The sequence below is a fragment of the Tupaia chinensis genome, unplaced genomic scaffold (genome assembly GCF_000334495.1).
Source record: "Tupaia chinensis unplaced genomic scaffold, TupChi_1.0 Scaffold000430_1, whole genome shotgun sequence".
NCBI lineage: Eukaryota > Metazoa > Chordata > Mammalia > Scandentia > Tupaiidae > Tupaia > Tupaia belangeri.
In genome coordinates this window covers 3,292-22,048 of record NW_006159935.1, presented here as the reverse complement: position 1 = coordinate 22,048, position 18,757 = coordinate 3,292, and the positions used below count along the sequence as shown (strand labels likewise).

Below are 18,757 nucleotides of genomic sequence, written 5' to 3'. Positions count from 1 at the left end.
CACCTCTGGCCACACTCTGTTGGCGTTGGTTTTAAAGCGATGGCAACACATACTGTAAACGCCTGGTTTCTGATTCAGCACCAGCAAACCCAGATCTCATGGCGGGGTAGGGTGGGAGTCAGGATGAGCGAAGTCAGTGAAAAAGTGAAAAGGCGAGTGGGAAGAAGCTGTTTGGCCCCAGTTTTCCATACCGGGGAAAGCCGTTCTCTACACTGTGTCGATGTTGAGACATCGGGTGTTACACATAACTGTGTGTTTGCTTCTTTCTGTTCCACAGAAGCCGTCACTAAATCACAAAACATTAGTCATCCTCACACCCTGAGAGATGGTGTTCTAGGGTAGACATATAAATAGCCATCTGTTGTTTTTGGCGCCCTCTCACACTTCTGCCGTCAGACAACTTCAAGTGTTTCAAATAATGTATAGCAGTAAAACGTGTACCTGTTAAGTGTCCACGGACAGGCTCCTCCACACTCCTGACTGAGTCGCTTTTAAGGTAGGACAAGTTCTTAGTAATATGTAATGTTACTAATGTGTACAGTGGATTTTTAGGAAGTAGGTAAGATAATATGGACATTCATAAAATCGTATATTAGGCGTCAGACATATTTTTCTATGTAAAAATGCATCATGGCTTCCCTGACAACCCAACAGATTCAAGCTTCTTGCTTTTAAAGGAGCCGATGCCCTCTTTCTAAACGTCCTTAGAGCACATCCGCATCCAGGCAGTGATAGGCTGATTCGATTATACAAACCCTACGATTATAGTTTAATGGAAATTGAAATAGACTCAGACCCAAAGTATCTTCGTATCATTTTCCTTTTAACGATAGCAGTCATTGTTCACCCGGAAATGTAGTTGGATGTCAATTTTGTTGCTTCAACACTATCATCAGAGCTTGGACACTAAAAATCTGGATGCTCAGGGCCCTGTGCTGTGTGCTCCCAGGGGTGCTGTGTACACACGCCTGTCCTCCCCGCATTTGGAATGAGAAGCCACAGAGAATAATTATTGTGTATGTTTAGTATGTCCCACAGCCCTCTTCCAACCCCTTCACGAAGAGCAGACACAAATATGTGGTACTTTCCTCCTCCTTTGTCTTTTCCTCTCCTCTCTCTTTTTCTTGTGAAGAGAGAGCACAAAATACATTTTCATTAAATGAAGCAACTGGTTTAATTGAAAACAATATATTTTTGAACTTTTTTTTTCTGAGAGATTTTTGCTATAGGGCACGTGTGCTCACCAGAAAGAGACAGAGAGACATAAAGTGAGAAATCACCCTCTAGGAGTAATGGCCACACCACAATCCCTTCTCCTCCATTCTCTACTCGGGATCTTGGGCACACACACGCACTGGGTGTGAGTTTAAGCCACCGGGTCCGGGACTCAAACTGCAGTTGGTACATGGGAGTCCAGTGACATAGCCATTACACCAACCACTGATCCCTATTTTGAACTTTTAAACTGGTGTGTGTGTGTGTGTGTGTGTGTGTGTGTGTCTCTGTCTGCAAGCATGGCCTTTGTATTCTGTCCTCAGCATGTTTTACCACGGCTTACATGAAAGCCAGATACTGGGGACAAGGTGGGGTCCAGGAGCACTTTCCCTATTTCTCTGTCTTTCATGGCCAAGAGTCACACCTATTTCTAAGGCTTTGATATTGAATAGAAATGGCTGATTTAAAGCAGGCCAGCTGGTCGGCTTGGCAGTCAAGGCAGAAGCGTCCATACGTGGCTGACTGTGAGTTGGTCCCAGATCAGCAGCTTAAAAAACATGCTGAGCACATGTGTGCGTGCCCATAATCTTGAGAGGAGAATGGAGTAGAAGGGATTGTGGCATGGCCATCCCCCCAGGGGTGATTCCTCACTTTCCCTCTCTCCTTCTGTCTGTCTGTCTGTCTCTGGAGAGTGGACATGTCCTATAGCAAAATTTTAAAAGTATTTATGTTTATGATATCTATTTATGAAATTAAATAAAAATAAAAACTAAAATAACTAACAAGTAGTTTTTTTCTTTTCTCTATCAGAAATGGTTTATTTTTTATAAAATTAATTGTTTTTAATATTTTTATTACTGGAACTGAGGGAGGTCTCATATGTGCCAATGTAACCACTTCTCCAAGTGCTTTCTGCATAGTTCTCAGTTAGCAATGCTTGAGTATTCTTTTATCAAAGGAAACCAAATTCTGGAGATTCATGAAATTAACTTAATATTCATTTAGTCAGTCATTTAGGGGAACATACTACCACTTGTAAATGTATTAACTGCCATTCTTTTTTTTTTTTTTTTGAGAGATTTTCACTGTAGGGCACGTGCGCTCGCCAGACAGACAGAGAGAGACATAGAGACAGAAAGCGAGAAATCACCCCCCAGGGGGGATGGTCATGCTGCAATCCCTTCTCCTCCATTCTCCTCTCGGGATCTTGGGCACACACGCACAGGCGCCCAGCGTGAGTTTTAAGCCACCGGGTCCGGGACACGAACCGCGGTCGACTACGTGGGAGTCCAGCGACATAGCCATTATGCTAACTGCTGGTTCCCACTGCCATTCTTAATAAATAAGAGTTGGAAAAGACTTTTAGAAGCATCCATTAATGCGACCAGCAGTTAACATAATGGCTATGTTGCTGAACTCCCATGCAGTCAACCGCGGTCGAAGTCCTAGACCCGGTGGCAAACGTGCCTAAGATCCCAAGAGGAGAATGGAGGAGAAGGGATTGTGGCATGGTCATCCCCCCCTGGGGGGTGATTTCTTGCTTTCTGTCTTTTTGTCTCTATCTCTCTGGCAAGCGCACGCACCCTGTAGCAAAAACCTCTCACGCCCCCCCAAAAAAAAGGCTGTAAAAAATGAAAATAAAAGTTCAGTCTAGGGACCAGCAGTTAGCGTAATGGCTATGTCAATGGACTCCCATGTAATTGACCACGGTTCGCATCCTGGACCCTGTGGCTTAAACTCACACCAGGCGCGTGTGTGTGTGTGCCCAAGATCCCAAGAGGAGAATGGAGGAGAAGGGATTGTGGCATGGCCATCCCCCCTGGGGGGGATTTCTCACTTTCTATCTCTCTGTCTGTCTCTCTCTCTGGTGAGCGCACGTGCCCTATAGCAAAAACCTCTAAAAAAAAAAGTTCAGTGTAGAGGTAAAAATATACTCCATATTTAAATAGTAGCCTGAAGCAAGAGATTGCTAAAAAAGCTAAAGTGTAGTTACAAATGAAAGAAACATCTTCTATTTGAAGAATATAATTGTGGAGAAGCTTGCCACACAAATTATACAAAGACGCTAACTCACAATAACATCACTGTCTCAATGTACAGTGGGGTTATGTCCTACTAAATGTATTGGAAGTTGAGGGACCAGCAGATGACACAATGATTACGTCTCTGGACTCCCATGTAGTTGACAATGTTTTGAGTCCCAGATCCAGTGGTTTAATACACCAGGCGCTTGTGTGTGAGTGCCCAAAATCCTGAGAGGAGAATGGAGGAGAAGGGATTGCGTCATGGTCATCCTTCATGGGGAGGGCTTTCTCACTTTCTGTCTCTCTGTATCTCCAACAAATGAATGTGCCCCATAGCAAAAATCTCTCTCTTAAAAAAATTGTAATTTGAAAATATTGTATGTTAAAAATGCATTCAATACACCTCCTCTACCAAACATAATAGCTTAGTCTACCTACCTTGAATGTGTATGTTAACCTATAGTTGGGCAAAATAATCTAATATAACCTATAATAAAGTGATTATGCTTATATGTAATTTATTGAAAACTGTCCTGAGAGTGAAACAAGATGGTTGAATAGATATTTGAAGTGTGATTTCTACTGAATGTGTAGCTATATTTTAAAATAATTATTTCATTTAACTTTATTTTTTTTAATTTGACCAGAGAAGGATGGATAGAGAGAGGAGAGAGAGAGAGAGAGAGATAGAGAGAGAGAGAGAGAGAGAGAGAGAGAATGAGAAAGCAATAAAGCAAGCTGCCAGGTTCAGGACTTGCTATGGTTGGGTGGTTGGCCATGTGGGAATCTAGCACCCTTAAACACCACACCACGTCATAAAGTTGGAAAAACATAAGTCAATCCATATAAACTCAACCATTGTAAGTCAGAAGTTGTGTTTTCCAAATTGTATTGATAATGAAAATATATTACACTAAGTACAAAATTATTTGTATATCTGTGTCAAGAAAGTATATATGTAGTAAGTTTTACATATTGAGTTTTCAAAATGGAAATGTATGAATATTTTTATGACTTTCAAAAGCAAAGCAATTTCTAGGTGACATTGTGCATATAGAAAACTTGCATATATTTTAGGTACATGTGTTCGATTGGCATGTGGTTAAAACTCACATATCCCAGCTCATAGGGTACTGGGGATGTTTCTCCTCAGGTCACCCCCTAATCCTAAGCAAGCTTGAGTGGCTGCTGCTCACTCTGGCATTTCTCCGTTTTGATTTTGGGTATATTGTATTTGCATGAACTTCTAACAGGCAGAGCCAGTAACAAGTTCCTGAGTCCCTCTAGTCTGACTGCCAGCAAAGCTTCCCACAACTTTTGCTTTTGACAAGGCTGTTTGTCGAAGAGGAGTGCCCCTTCTTTGAAAAGCTGTCATGCCCATTCATCATATGACCGTTTTGTATAAGCTTCCAATTTGTGCTTTCTGGTAACAGTCTAAACAGCAGTTGTGATATCGGAGATCTACTCGGAAAACCTACTTAGTGCCAGCATGATGGATGGTGCACTCCTCAGCTCCTTTGTAATTCACCGTGCACCAGAAAGGTGACATTGTTTACCCCATCATAGTGACAGGTGGGTCAGGAAAAGGGTCCTAAAGAGTGTTGTCCTGTCAGATGCAAAATACATATTAAAATGGATACATAAATAATTTAACATGAATGAGGTTAGCTTCAGGGAGCAAACAGATTCCTGTTTTTATTAAAATGTAAACATCAACTGCAATATTATTATAAAGTTAAAGACGTGGGTGGTGAGTGCGCAATATCTAGTCAGTTGTGTCAAGGTGATTTTATTTCTAACAGAGAGAAACAGACACCCTTGACAGGGTCCTGCCATGCCGTGATCCGCCCACGCCTGGCGTGTTCTAGGCTGACCAAAGGTTTAGACCGTGGTCCCCTGTGCAGTCCCAGCACTGCAGGGCTGAGCTCCACGCCCTGTGCCACAGCAGTGGGCTTCATGTGACTCCCGTGCTGTTGTTCTTTTTGTCTTGCCTGAAGCCCAAGTAGCAAAGCACGCAGTTAATGTTGAGGACGCGTTGGTCACATTAATTTTGCTATGTTTTTTTTTTGGTGCAGGGAATCTGTCCTTATTCTGATACATTTTATGAATGTGGGATGTTTACTTTCTGCCAAACATTACTTTTTTGTCTGAAAGACAAGCCAAAGAACATGAATTTGTGGAAAAACTTATTTGCAATGACTCATTACCTGTGTATGAGAGATATCATTATGAGCAGGTTTACCACAGTCCGTGCTGCAGAATGCTCGGTTCCAGAGCCCAGTCTAGAACCCTTCTTACAGCTGTGCAAAGGTGAATTGATCACTAACACTCAGTGTTCTCATCTCTATATAGGGAATAATAGTAGTGCCTTAAATAGTTGTGCAGAAACCATGATAGAAACTAGGTAATGTATCTGGCACTTAGATAACACTCGAAACATATTAGCTAGTATTATTATCATTTGGTAGAACACGGACACATTTAACGGTACAGGTTTTTAAATATCAGAACTGTGTATCAAGATTTGAAGCACAAACTGCTGTCATATTTATCAATCTCCCTCCCTTCTGTTTAACATGACAGATATAAATCGTTTGGAAAGAAACGACTTGTCGAGTGTGAATAAATAATAAAATATACATAATATGCTGATCATATATTTTAATTAAAACTGAAAGATGAGAGAAATTTGTAACGAAATGTTTTATTCTTGAATGCAGAATGATAAATCATGCCAAGCATGGGTAATACATGAAGGCGTAGTCGTTGAATCTAACACGCGGAATCTGAGCCCTACATCAAATATTTTGTCGGAAAGCCTTCAAGACTGCCACATGGACTCCATGGATTAATTACAATCCGATATCTATGTCCTCGTGGCTGGGGAAGCTTGCTCTTTCTTTTTAACAGTTTTAAACAAAGGAGAGTTTATCAGTGCTATGGCAAAAGGCAGAGCTATATGCACTGGCTCTGAAGGATTGCTGTTGGAGATTTAAAATACCAGGGAGCTAGTGGAGGAGAACGCAGTTGTATTATTTCATCTTCTGCTGTGTGGGCGTGAGGATGAACTCCAGGCTGGCCAGCACAGAAATGAGAGCTCGGCACAGGTTTTCAGTGGTGAAACCGCCTCGCACCTCTTTTGTTCTTTTGGAGTGCGTCTTTTGGCGATGAGACCCAAGGGTGGGCTATGTGACTGCATCCACGGTTGCATGCGACTATTACTACGTTTTAATTCTGCATAAGACGTCTTAACCCAACAGGGCTCTCCTTTCTGGTTTCATGGGTTCTGTGCGTTAACAAAGAGCCGACACAGTCCTGTCACGGACGCCTTCTTACTGGAGAGCCATCAACACAGGACTCGTATTCACATGTTGCTGAAACAATTTGCCCTCTATTTTAAATTTTGACAAGAGTGTTTATAAAGATGTCAGGCACATTGTCTGTAGTTAAATATTTGTTAGAAAAGTTAATTTTTTATTCAAAAATAAGGACAAAATTTATTTTATAAAAGTAGCTAGATTCAACTAAGGGTTAAAGTACAATGGACTATTTTGTTCACGTTATTAGAAGAAATGCGGCATTTTTTTTTAGTAAGAAAGTTTTTGAAAACAGACTCTCTTTGACTCAAGTTTTTCAGAAGCATTCTGAATCACCATTACTATTTGACATAAAATTCTAGTGTTGTTATTTTTATTACTGATTTGATTTAAAGCATACCACTTACACAATTAAGTGATGATTCTTAACTTTCTTAGCAGATTTAATTTACATTTTAATTTCTATAAAATGTCAGAATTTAAATATGTAGTCTGTAAGTAAGAGTTCCCTCACTTCACCACATGGTTCAAATTCCATCTTTTCAGAGCTAGAGTTCCCTGTAGAAAAAAAATGGTCCTTTTGACTAATTTTTTTTTTCTTTCCCTTATTATTATTTAGACTTTTTTTTTTTTTTTCTTGCCATAGGGTGCATGTGCTCAGTAGAGAGAGGGAGAGAAAGAGGGAAGAGGGGAAGAGAAAGAGTTGGAAAGTGAGAAATTACCCTCTGGGAGGTGGCCACTCTGCAATGTCTTCTCTATTTTCCTCTCAGGATTTTGGGCAAGCTTGGACATGTGCCCAACATGACTTTGAAGCTGACAGGTCCAGGACACAACTGCTTGGCCATGTGGGAGTCCAGTGCCTTAACCACCATGCCATCTGCTGGTCCCACCAGGAGCATTTCAAGGCCACCCAGTCTGGGACTCAGCAGAGTTGGCCACGTGAGACCAGGGCCTGAAGAAAACTCTGTCATGCTACTTGCCTGGTCTCTAGAAAGAATTCTCTCGAATAAATTTGTACCTTCTTCAGTATCCTTACCTTAATAAATTGAGTATAATTTGTTAAATGAGGAGTACTGTGATTATTAATTTGTTATTTTTTGTATTTTAATTTGATACTAAAAAAATTAACTGACTAATATAAAATTTAGCCAGCTGGGTCTCATAAACAGAAGAATTATTCAATATTCAGCAAATACATACTGAGTGCATTTTATATTTTAATACAGGGGACACACTGATAAATAAGAAAGCTTTGGATCTTGTCACATGCACTTGGTAATCTAATAGGAAAAACTGGAATTTAGGTAAACAATCATAAAACTGTGTCTTGATACTGCTGTGAACATTAGCAAGAGTTCCAGCTTCCTCATTTCTAAAATGGTCAAGGAATATCTACAGAATATAAATGTACTGCAAACAGTGGATAAATGTATGCAGTAAACAGTCTAGCATAGGGGCTATCCGGGGTCTCCAGGAAGTTCATGAGAAATACACATTATGAAAACTACATGGATCTATCTCAAAAATTTTTGCACAAAAATTATTTATACTTTACTGTATTTCTGCAAGAACTTTTTGAGGTCCCCTTGTAAATGACTAAGTATTGATTTTTTTCCCCTTAACTGTCTAAATAGTTTGTGCAGTTTTATCCTCCTCCCAACAAGTACACACACACACTCCCACAGACACACATCATATATTCGCTTTTTTATTGGGGTGTCTGTGTTTTTCTATGCAAAATGCATCATGACTTTTCCGACAACCCAGTCTAGCAGCCTGTGTTTTCTGTGGACTGCGTCCTCTCCTTATCTTTCTTCCTTTTACTCACTTCTTACTCTCGTCTGTCCTTTTAGAGGCTCTTCCTCCTTCCCCAATTCTTAGGCATAAGCCTCAGCCTTTTTCTCTAATGCAAACCTATGTTCAACCACCTAGCTAAACCTTTGGTAGAGTGCTGGCCTACCACCTCAGAAGATGACCTGTAAGTGCCCTAGTGGTGTGTCAGAGCCATCTCTAGCCAGCTCAACCCTGCAATGAGAGCTAATTCCGTGTATCTTCCTAAATTCCGACTATTTCTTCCTATCCTCCAATGGCCTCCTGAGTAATGTCCCATTGTTTATATGAAACCACCTATAGTGAGAATCTTTATATTTTATTTATTTACAATTTAAAAATTTCAATTTATTATTATTATTTTAATTTGCTAAAGGGCATGTGTGCTCACCAGAGGAAGGCAGACAGACAAAGAGAAAGAGAAAGAAATGGAGAAGGCAGGCTGTCAGGTCTGGGACTCAAACCATGTTTGGCCTTTGGGAGTCCAAGTCTTAACCCTCACATCACCTGTGTTGCCCTCAGGAGAGAATCTTTAAATCACAGAAGTTTACAAGTTCTATACAACAGGACTTTCTGTTTCCACCCCTGCGGGCCATTTTATCAGCTTGGACTTCCTAGCACTCAACAAGAGGCAATAGCCAATGGCTGCAGCATTAGGGCGGGGTGGTCAGAGAGCACTACCCTGAGGTGGAAAGGAAGAGGGCACTCAGAGACCGTGTTAAATGCCCTGTTTCTTCATTTAGGGCCATAGATGTCACTCAGAAATCAATCATAGGATTGAAAGGGGCAGGGAATTCCCTTCAGATTTCCCAAGGTCAGAGATGACCAGATAAAGTTGATCTTTTCAATAGAGCTAAAAGATTAAGAGGTGAGCTCCTTTCAAAGACCACCTCAAATTACCTGTGAGATATAAACCTTTCTGGGACACTTCTGGCTCCTGGAGCATTTAACGTAATAGCTATTGGTCTTCCCTCCTGCTCCTCAGAGGGCTGGGGCTCTTGCCACTGGCTCTCCTTGCACTTTCAATGCAGCAGCCACGCGCCTCCCTTGCACTCTCTCCCCAGCAGAGATGGCTGAGTCTCACCATTTCATTGCAGGAGGCTTGTCTCTGCACAATTAGCCAGTTCTGTTCTGTTGCCGCTTATTATTGTCTTAGCTTTGCATTTGGATTTGTAGGAGTCTTACTCCTAGTTTATTGCAGGGAAACACAGTAAATAGATTAAGCATGGGGGAAAGCGAAGCTGCAGACACTCATGATCAGCGATTGCTGACAGCCATGGAAATAGAACAAAGTAGAAATAACCTCCCTTGTGTTGGTTTACTTTATTCTCTCATGTTGAGAGAAAATAGTCTAGATGTAGTTTATTTATACCTCTTTCCTTTTCAGGATTTGCCCATCAAACAGGGTCAAATTGTTTCAGCCTATAAATATTTTTAATTCTTATTGGTAAAAGACCACCCAACCAGTGTACTATCACCCCCTTGCCTCTTTCCTTCACTACTGCATTTCCTAAAATTCAACCTTATTCAATCCCCTCGCAAATATATATATTAAAAAAAGAAACTTCGGACTATTTGAAAATCCAATGTTCATGTTTTACTCAACATGTCTGTTGTCTTCTTCTATTTGACAGAGTTCATTTTCACAGGGTCTTTGTACTTATCTTGACTAAATTTTTTTTTCCAGGAAAGTACATAGTTTTTTTTTTTTATCATATAGATACAATATCCTTAGCAATGCCATCCCTAACTTACTTATTAATTGTAATTACTTGTGATTCTTTATTACCCTCTATTATATTATGTCTGCTTTATTGACTTTAGGGCAAATCATAATCGAAAGTTTTCTGAAAAGTGAATTTGTTTACTTCTTGTCAACCTCTCAACTAAGGAAAGTAAGCAGCATGAAAGGGAACTTCAGTAAGTTGTTCTCTTCCATCCTTCAGAAACTGGAATATAGACTGCTATGTATTGCTGGAAAATTAAATACTCTCTTATTAATTCTTTCTCCCTGGGGATTTCACAATTCTATTTTCTTCTGCTTTTCTCTCTTCTCTTTCTCTACATGTTTTTCATAGCATTTCTTTTTTGCTTGATTTTTATTGTTATTATTTTAGCATGCGCTCTCTGGAGAGACAGAGACAGAGGGTACGGCCTGTGTGTGATGGTCACACCGCCATTCCCTCTTCTGCACTGCCCCTTCCTTTGAGACTTTGCACACACATGCAGAAGGGGTGAGGAGTGTTTTCCAAGCAAATTGTTCTGGGACTCAAACCACACAGCTGGCCCTGTGATATGTAACCACCTGAACCACTATGCCACGGGCTGGCCCCACAGTATCTTTCGAAAAAGGTATAGCTTTTGCTTTTCAGATTACTTTCTTTATTTAACAGAAATGGTTAGAAGACACTCTGGCTGGTTGTGTTTGTTTTAAGTTGCCTGAATAGTACCAATGAGGAGCAAAATTGTCTCTTAGGGACCATTTACTAAATTCTGGAGAACTTTTCATGTTTTTTTCTCCCTGAAAATCTACACCTTCTAGTCTATTATGCAAACTTATCCTAAACTGCATTATTTTGTCTATTAACTTTGGAGACTATAGGTTTAAAATATGAAACGGAATCCTGACAGAACTTTTCCACTTTGGTTAACTTTAACAATGCAATAATTTGAACTTATGTTTTCTTATTCTTTAGAAAGACATGCAATGTAGACGTGCATTGTAAAGCAGAAGTACCAAAAAGATTTTGCAAATTTATGAAACGACTACTGTATGCTAAAGGAAGTGGCTTCTCTTTGTTATTCAGGACTTGGAGTGTGGTCACTGCTGTATTAAGTGTGCATTTAGCGTGTCAGTGTAACGGACGCTTTCTCAGCCAGGTTGTATACATGCATACCCTGCAGTAAAGAAAACATACCTGGAGACACGGTAGTACAGAGGAGGAGTTCAGCTAAAGAGACTGCAGTGGAGGGGTAGATGGGAGAGGGTGGGTGGGAGAGGCAAGGAGAAGAAACAACGAACGAACATGAAGTTCTCTGTTGAAAATCACGTATATGGGGCCTGTAGGTGACATGCTGGTTAAAGCACTGGACTTGTGTGTGGCTCTCTGTGTTTCAAGTCCCTGACCCGGATGCTTGTTTTCTCATTTTCTCTCTCTCTCATTCTGGTGAGCACATATGCCCTGTAGTAAATTAAAAATAATAATGCTAATAATAATAATAATAATAAATAAAACATAACAAAATAAAGTAATTGTTTTAAAAAAAAGAAATGAAAATTGTGTATATGGGGCCGGCCTGCCAGGTGGTATAGTGGTTTGAGCGACAGGGTCCCACCTGGCCAACCGCATGGTTCATACCCTGGACCCAGTGTGGGTGTGTGCCCAAAGTCCCCAGAGGAGAATGGAGAAGGGAGTTGAGGCATGGCCCACCCAAGGGCGGGGGGGGGGTGCTGATTTTTCACTTTTCCTCGGCTCTGCCTATGGCAAAAAAAGTATACGGTAAAATCCTTGATTTGATTTTCATGTACTGCATACATATTTTGAAAAAACACATTGTGTGTTGTAAAGGTATACAATAATGGATGCAAATTTTAAAAAAATGGGCCAATAACAAAAGGATATTAAAAAAAACTGACATCAAAAAAAGCCTCTAAAAATAAAAATAAACTGACAAAACTGGCAGGATACCTATTTATCTGATCATTTATAATAAAGAAGCATGACTGGGAACCAGCAGTTAGTGTAATGGCTATGTTGCTGGATTCCCACGTAGTCGACCGCGGTTCGTGTCCCGGACCCGGTGGCTTAAAACTCACGCCGGGCGCGTGTGCGTGCGTGCCCAAGATCCCGAGAGGAGAATGGAGGAGAAGGGATTGCGGCGTGACCATCCCCCCTGAGGGGTGATTTCTCGCTTTCTGTCTCTATGTCTCTCTCTGTCTGTCTGGCGAGCGCACGCACCCTACAGTGAAAATCTCTCAAAAAAAAAAAAAAAGTAAAAAAAAAAAAAAAGAAGCACGACTGAGCATGTGTTCCGGGCTTTATGCTGAATTCAGTCGAGATGGATCAGTCTAGTCTACTAGCTAGTGTCCCTTTGATTGGTTGGGAGTCCATTTTAAAAGATTGGTACTTGTGCCGTACTATTTATTAAATGTTTAAAATATATCTCCTCCTTATAACAACCCCTATCTGATGGGTCTTGATTAGCTAGAATACTGTTTTGAGAGGGAGTTTGAAAAGATGATGATTAATTAGTAACGTCTGCCACAGGAGTGGAAAGAAGCAACAATGGTCTTCAAGCTTCACATGGCCTTCCTGATAATGTCTCTGATGGAAAGCCCTTGAGCCTCCTTGAAAAAGAATTACTAATAAAATTCAACAATCTCTAGGTTTTAAACTCTTTTTTTAAATTTTATTTTTTTAGAGGTTTTTGCTATAGGGTGCGTGCACTTGCCAGACAGACAGAGAGAGAGAGACAGACAGAAAGCAAGAAATCAACCCCCCCCCCCAGGGGGGATGGCCACACCGTAATCCCTTCTCCTCCATTCTCCTCTCGGGATCTTGGGCATGCACGCACATGTGCCCGGCGTGAGTTTTAAGCCACCGGGTCTGGGATGCGAACCACAGTCGACTACATGGGAGTCCAGTGACATAGCCATTACGCTAACTGTTTTAAACTCTTTATAAATACTAATATACTAAGATTTTTTTTTAGAAAGGTAAAATGTAAACATGGAGAGTCACATTCATTTTGTAAGTGTTTGAAACATAAGCACTTTAATTCCAGAGGATTCAAAAGCTATGTTAAGGTCTGGTTTCTGTGGCTCAGTGGAAACACAAGGACCCTGAGAGGCTGGAAGTCATCTGTGACCATGGGTTCAGATCCCTGAGTCAGTCTGAAAACTTGCTGGTTGCATGTGAGGGGACCCAAGATTCTGAAGAGCTGGAGGGTTGGAGAGCAGAGACCCCTTCAAGGGTACATCTCTCTTTCTCCCACACTCCACAATCAAGCTCATGTGCTCTCTATCTTAAAAAAGCTAGATTTGATGAGATAACTAACATTCTAAAGTACAAACTTATTTTTAGATGAACAGCACTTTGACATATTGTATGTTATCAGTATCAGAAACGCTTGAGTTTATCATTTCTGAATTTGAGTAGAAAATTACTGTTTTAGTCAAAATAGGCTTTTCAAAATTCTTTACATTTTGAATCTCGCTTAAAGAAGAACTAGGAGAGTTGAGTGATTGATTTGGTTGAAAATGTCAAGTCTGAAAGAATTGAAAGCATTAATCACTACATCAGCATGAATCATTTCTGCTGCCTCAAGTTGGAGAAGAAACGTGGCACTGGAAGGTACCCAGTGTGGAGCTTAGGCCAGGGACAGTTCACAGTATATTTTCGGTGGCTGTTACTTTAAATTTGTTTAGCTGATTAGAGAAACTGAAATTCTGCTTTTCCTTTAGGTACTCTTCTGTTGCTTCTGCTCAGGGTGCCCTCACAATTCCTGTACAGATTGGAAAGTAACTTTCTAAATCCTTGTGTCCCTGAAGCAAATATCTAGCCTATTTGGTAGTCTTTAAAATTTCTTCTACTGCTGTTATTAGGAGAAAGCAAGAGATAACAGCTATGAGTTTCCTCAGGGTCTCAAATGTTCCATGGAAGTGACCTTTCCTGCCTGCTGACTACTCTCCACCACAGTCCAACCCCAACATTGCCGGCCATACGTATTTTACCTGAGAGTGTTGGGTTTCGTTTTTTCCCTTTATTGGAAATGTACCTTCCTCCACATCCACGAGACTCATTCCTCTGCTGCTTTCAAGTTTCTCCTCTAGTTTTAGCTGTCCAAGTACGCAGCTGTGACCACCCTATTCAACACTATAAGAACACTCTCAATTCCCTTTGCTCTTACTTCTCTCCTGCATCTTCAACTTAAGGAACTACATAATTTGCTTCTTTCTTCTGTTGATTACCTATCTCTACTCTCTACAATGTTGAAGCTCCACTAGAGCTACAATCTTTGTTCTGCTCACTAATGTATCGCACGCTCTCCTCTCTTGGAACAGTGTGAAGTGAATAGTAAATAAATGTTTATTAAATGATAAGTGGTTTTCATCATTTATATGAGAGTGAAATATCTCAAAAGAGAATACAAGGCTTATATGTTACATATGTACGTAAAATTGTCAACACGAAGCAAACTTGTCTATAAAGTTACCAGCTAGGAAATCCAACACCCAAAAGATCAGTATACTCCTCACCCTCCTATGACCAGTAATAGAAGTCCAGTAATAATTCTAATTACTACTGTTGTTTTAAGTTTTGCATTTTTAATTCAAAAGTGACATATAGATTATTGACTATCTCCCTCTGGTAAAACAATATTAAATCAAAAATAAATTAGGGATCATTCCAGTGTGTACCTGTCTGTTGCTTCCTCTGCCGTGACAAGGAAATTCTCTTGAAATAAGCTGCGGTACACCCAGAGCGAGTGGTTCAGCTTATTTACAAAACACATCAGACTGGGTTTGCCTATATACCATAGTTTGCTAGTTTAGAGACAAATAGAGTAATTATACTCAAGTGTAACTTACACAGAATTTAGTGATCACTGAGTTGTGAACTATACAATGAGTATTTAAGAATGTAATCCTTGGGGTCAGCAGGTGCCTAGGCTCCTGTTCACTTGACATTCTTTAAGAGACTAGTAAGATGTGACTTAATAGTTCATGCGACTTGCATCTAAATTAAAAGTAGCATTGCAGCTAGTTGAATGGATGGTTTTCTAGTGTGAAAGAATAAATGAAGTATGGAGAGGTTAATTGTTGCAATAAAGATATGTGGAAAAAAATCATCTGGCATTTTATCATATCATTGTATATTGATTTGTGCCTCAGAAAAATTCGATGTGCTTTCTTGCAGCTGTGATTCTCAGTTTGCTTCAAGTTAAATAGGATGGCTTTCAGAAAGGACCTAGCATGGAGGTATCCTTTGAAGGCAGTAGATATCTTCTTCTTATTGCCTGTCCAACCCTCAGGACATTGAGGCTTCTGTAATTATTGATTGAATGCATAGCCTCAAAGTGCATAAGCCAAAATAAATTGATACATAAAGAGTCTTCAAAAAGTCCATGCAAAAAGTCCATGTATTATAAAAACAAAAACAAAATCACTCTTTATGGAATTAATTTTTTTGTGTGTGTGCTCTGAAATAAACTTGTACTAACTTGTTATAACATGTCTGAACAAAATCTAGTTTGATCTTGAACTTGATGGAGAGTTGCAAATGTTGCAAATAAAGTATATTTAAAAAATTTTTATCTTTCAATTCTGTTTTCCACGAACTTCTTAAAGTTATCTATTGATGCCTGTATTAAGAAACATACTCATGGAAAAGAAAGGCATGTCACATGCTAAAACATCCATCAGTTGACATGCTGTTTATATCAGCAGACTTCAGAAAGTCTGGGGGAAAATAGAAATAAAGTATGAGTTTATTTTTGCTTGAAAAAAAATCTGAAATCGTGCATAGTTTTTTTTTTTATAATATCCCTTTTAAATAAACTTTTTGAAGACTTTATAGAAAATTAGTTGAAGGGCTTTTTAATTAAAGTTGCCATTGTTGAGTCAAGTTATTGATATTTTTCAACAATACAAACCTCCTTGGCGAAATTGGTATTTTTGTAACTGCCTTGTTTTTCTGATGTAAACACAAACAGAAAGTCTAACCCGGCCTGTATCTTCTCAAACCAGATATTTTTCTCAGCCTGTGTTAAGTATGAAAACTACCTTTATTAACGAAGTCTATTGAATGGTAGCTGTGTCTGAAGATACTGTCACTGAATAGCAAGCAATTAAAAGGTAGATTAGAAATTTGAAATGGAAAATATGAATGCTCACAATTTTGTGATGAAATCACTCATGTTTTATGATTATGTATTTAATCAGGATTCTAAAATCATAGATCAACAATTATTATTATGGTAATGATATCAACAAACTCAAAAATTGTATTAAAGGAATGATTTAATCACATTTTAATAGGAAAAACATTCTAATAAAAATCCATCCTGACAGAAGTATTTTTAGCAATTAATTTTTTTGGGCAAATGGAAGTAAAAGTACAGCTTAACTTTTCATAGATATTGTTTACACTGTAATTATTTCAACTTAAGACCAGTGAACCAACAGCGTGTCTGGACACCTGGGTGAGAACAGTACGTGATGGGCCCTCACCAGGGAATCACCCTATACTGGTAGGTAAAGGCATATATAAGAGAAATATTCAGTAAGACCCCAGGAGAGGCAGAACCAGATCATTCTGAGGTTCAAAATAGATACAGGGCACTGATAATTAGGCCACATGGAAATACAGTTCATCAGGTGGCTAACATTTCATCAATATGATATTATCTCATCAAATCTAGCTTTTTTATGATAGAGAGCACATGAGCTTGCGTGTGTGTTAGCAGGGCTTTATAGATGCAGATGAACATGCTAAAAAATGTTTCATGTCAATTTTTTTTTCTAACAGATTTACTTATTTCACATGTTCCTCTAGAAACAAAATTCTGTCTTCAAATGAATCTCCTGTGGGATTCCTTTTTTTAAAAATTAATTAATGACTTTGGAGGAGTGTGTTCTTTAAAACTGGTTGAAGTGCACTAGTTTCAGTTGAGAAAGGTGGGAAGTTTCAAGATCTGGATTCTCCATCTCCAATTCTTTCACTATTTGACACCACTAGCTCCTTTTATCCACCTCTCTCTGACTATAGTTTGAAGCAGCACATTTTGTTTTATAATGTAACCATTAGAGAGCATAATGACTATTACTTTAGTAACAGAAATTGTATAAAGTAAAGCTGAAAGGAGTCATGCCGGCTTGTAGGAATCTGTGTCGCTAAAGCCCGCAGTTCAGCACTTTCAAGGAGGAGGAAAGGAATTAAGAACACCAGAGCCCTATTAGAAGCTCCAGAAAGGCATGGTGCTTTTTGTATTAGCAAAAGGGGACTTTTAAAAATTAGTAAGACCGATGTAGAATGCGAGGTAATTGTAGGGGAAGGTCAGTAGGAAATGGGAGAGCAATAGTAACTTGGGGCTGTATTTTAAAGTTCTGAAATGCGTGATTAGACAGGCTGAACCCTCCACCACCAAGGGGCTGGCATTCACGGCTGGCTGTGTGCACACTCTAACATGTGTGCACGCCGACTGTAATGGGATACCGGATAGAGTGTGGGAAGAGGATGGGAGGAGGAGGAGAGTCTGAGGAAAAACATCAAGGAGAAAAATAGAGAGGCAAGACATTGATGGGACATGGAGGTGGGTTATTATTTGTTGATGATAATGTGTATAGTGTGGTCGACTGGACTGTGTGAAATGTATTCATGTTGGAACAGTCACTTTGTAAGCTAAGTGGTGTATAAGATTGAATGTATAAAAGAAATCAAAATAAAATATAAAAAAGAAGAGGTCTTTATACTTAATTTGGCTAATAATAAAGAGTTTTAGAATTTGCTTCCAAACTTGGGAATGGTATGATTGTCACAGAACTTTAAGGAAACTAATCTTGCACTGTTTTGTAAAAGGATGCAAATTCCAAAAGCATGAATGTAGAACGTGCCAAACTCGATGGTCTGTTTAGGAAAAACCTAGGTTTGTAATTTGTTTAGAAAGGAGAGGGCAAAGCAAAATGCCCCACAGTTTTTTCCCAGTGGCCAGAAGAATTGTTGTACCAGGACAGAAATAGGAAGGTCATGTTTGTGGTGACTGGACAGGGTGAGAGAGAGACTTAGGACTCTACTAGACAGGGCAAGAGAGAGACTTGGGACGTCCAAACCTCGTGAGTTACTACGCATAATTTCATCATACTAAATGGACTTTTAGCTGTGACTCCTCCAATGTTTTATTTTTCTTTGTCTTTTTTCCCTCTTTCAGGCTGAAGTCATTGATGTGAGATACGGAACTGCAGATGATCTAAAAAGGATTAAAAAGATGAAAAATGTAACAAATCAGATTGCGCTGCTGAAATTAGGAAAATTACCACTACTTTATAAGGTAGGTCCAATGACTATAATTCAGTGGTGGGGTGAATATTTTCCTTTTTTTTTTTTTTTTATTAATAACAATTTTTGAGTATGGAGTGTGTGTGTATGTGTGTAACAGAGAGAAAGGGACGGAGAGAGGAAAACAGAGTGAGGGAGGAGGAGGAGAGTCTGAGGAAAAACATCAAGGAGAAAAATAGAGAGGCAAGACATTGATGGGACATGGAGGTGGGTTATTATTTGTTGATGATAATGTGTATAGTGTGGTCGACTGGACTGTGTGAAATGTATTCATGTTGGAACAGTCACTTTGTAAGCTAAGTGGTGTATAAGA

The 18,757-nt window shown here is 39.5% G+C and overlaps 1 protein-coding gene across 3 annotated transcripts in view; it reads left to right on the top strand.

Moving 5' to 3' along the window:
- NAALADL2 (N-acetylated alpha-linked acidic dipeptidase like 2) overlaps positions 1–18,436 on the top strand; it is a gene marked incomplete at its 3' end in the record, with an annotated part of 659,756 nt that extends 641,320 nt beyond the window's left edge. For all 3 annotated transcript variants that reach the window (XM_027774417.1, XM_014590332.2, XM_027774416.1), the window contains 1 exon segment: positions 18,317–18,436. In XM_027774417.1, the coding sequence (XP_027630218.1) occupies positions 18,317–18,436 (120 nt within the window).
- Positions 18,437–18,757: the final 321 nt, after the last annotated feature.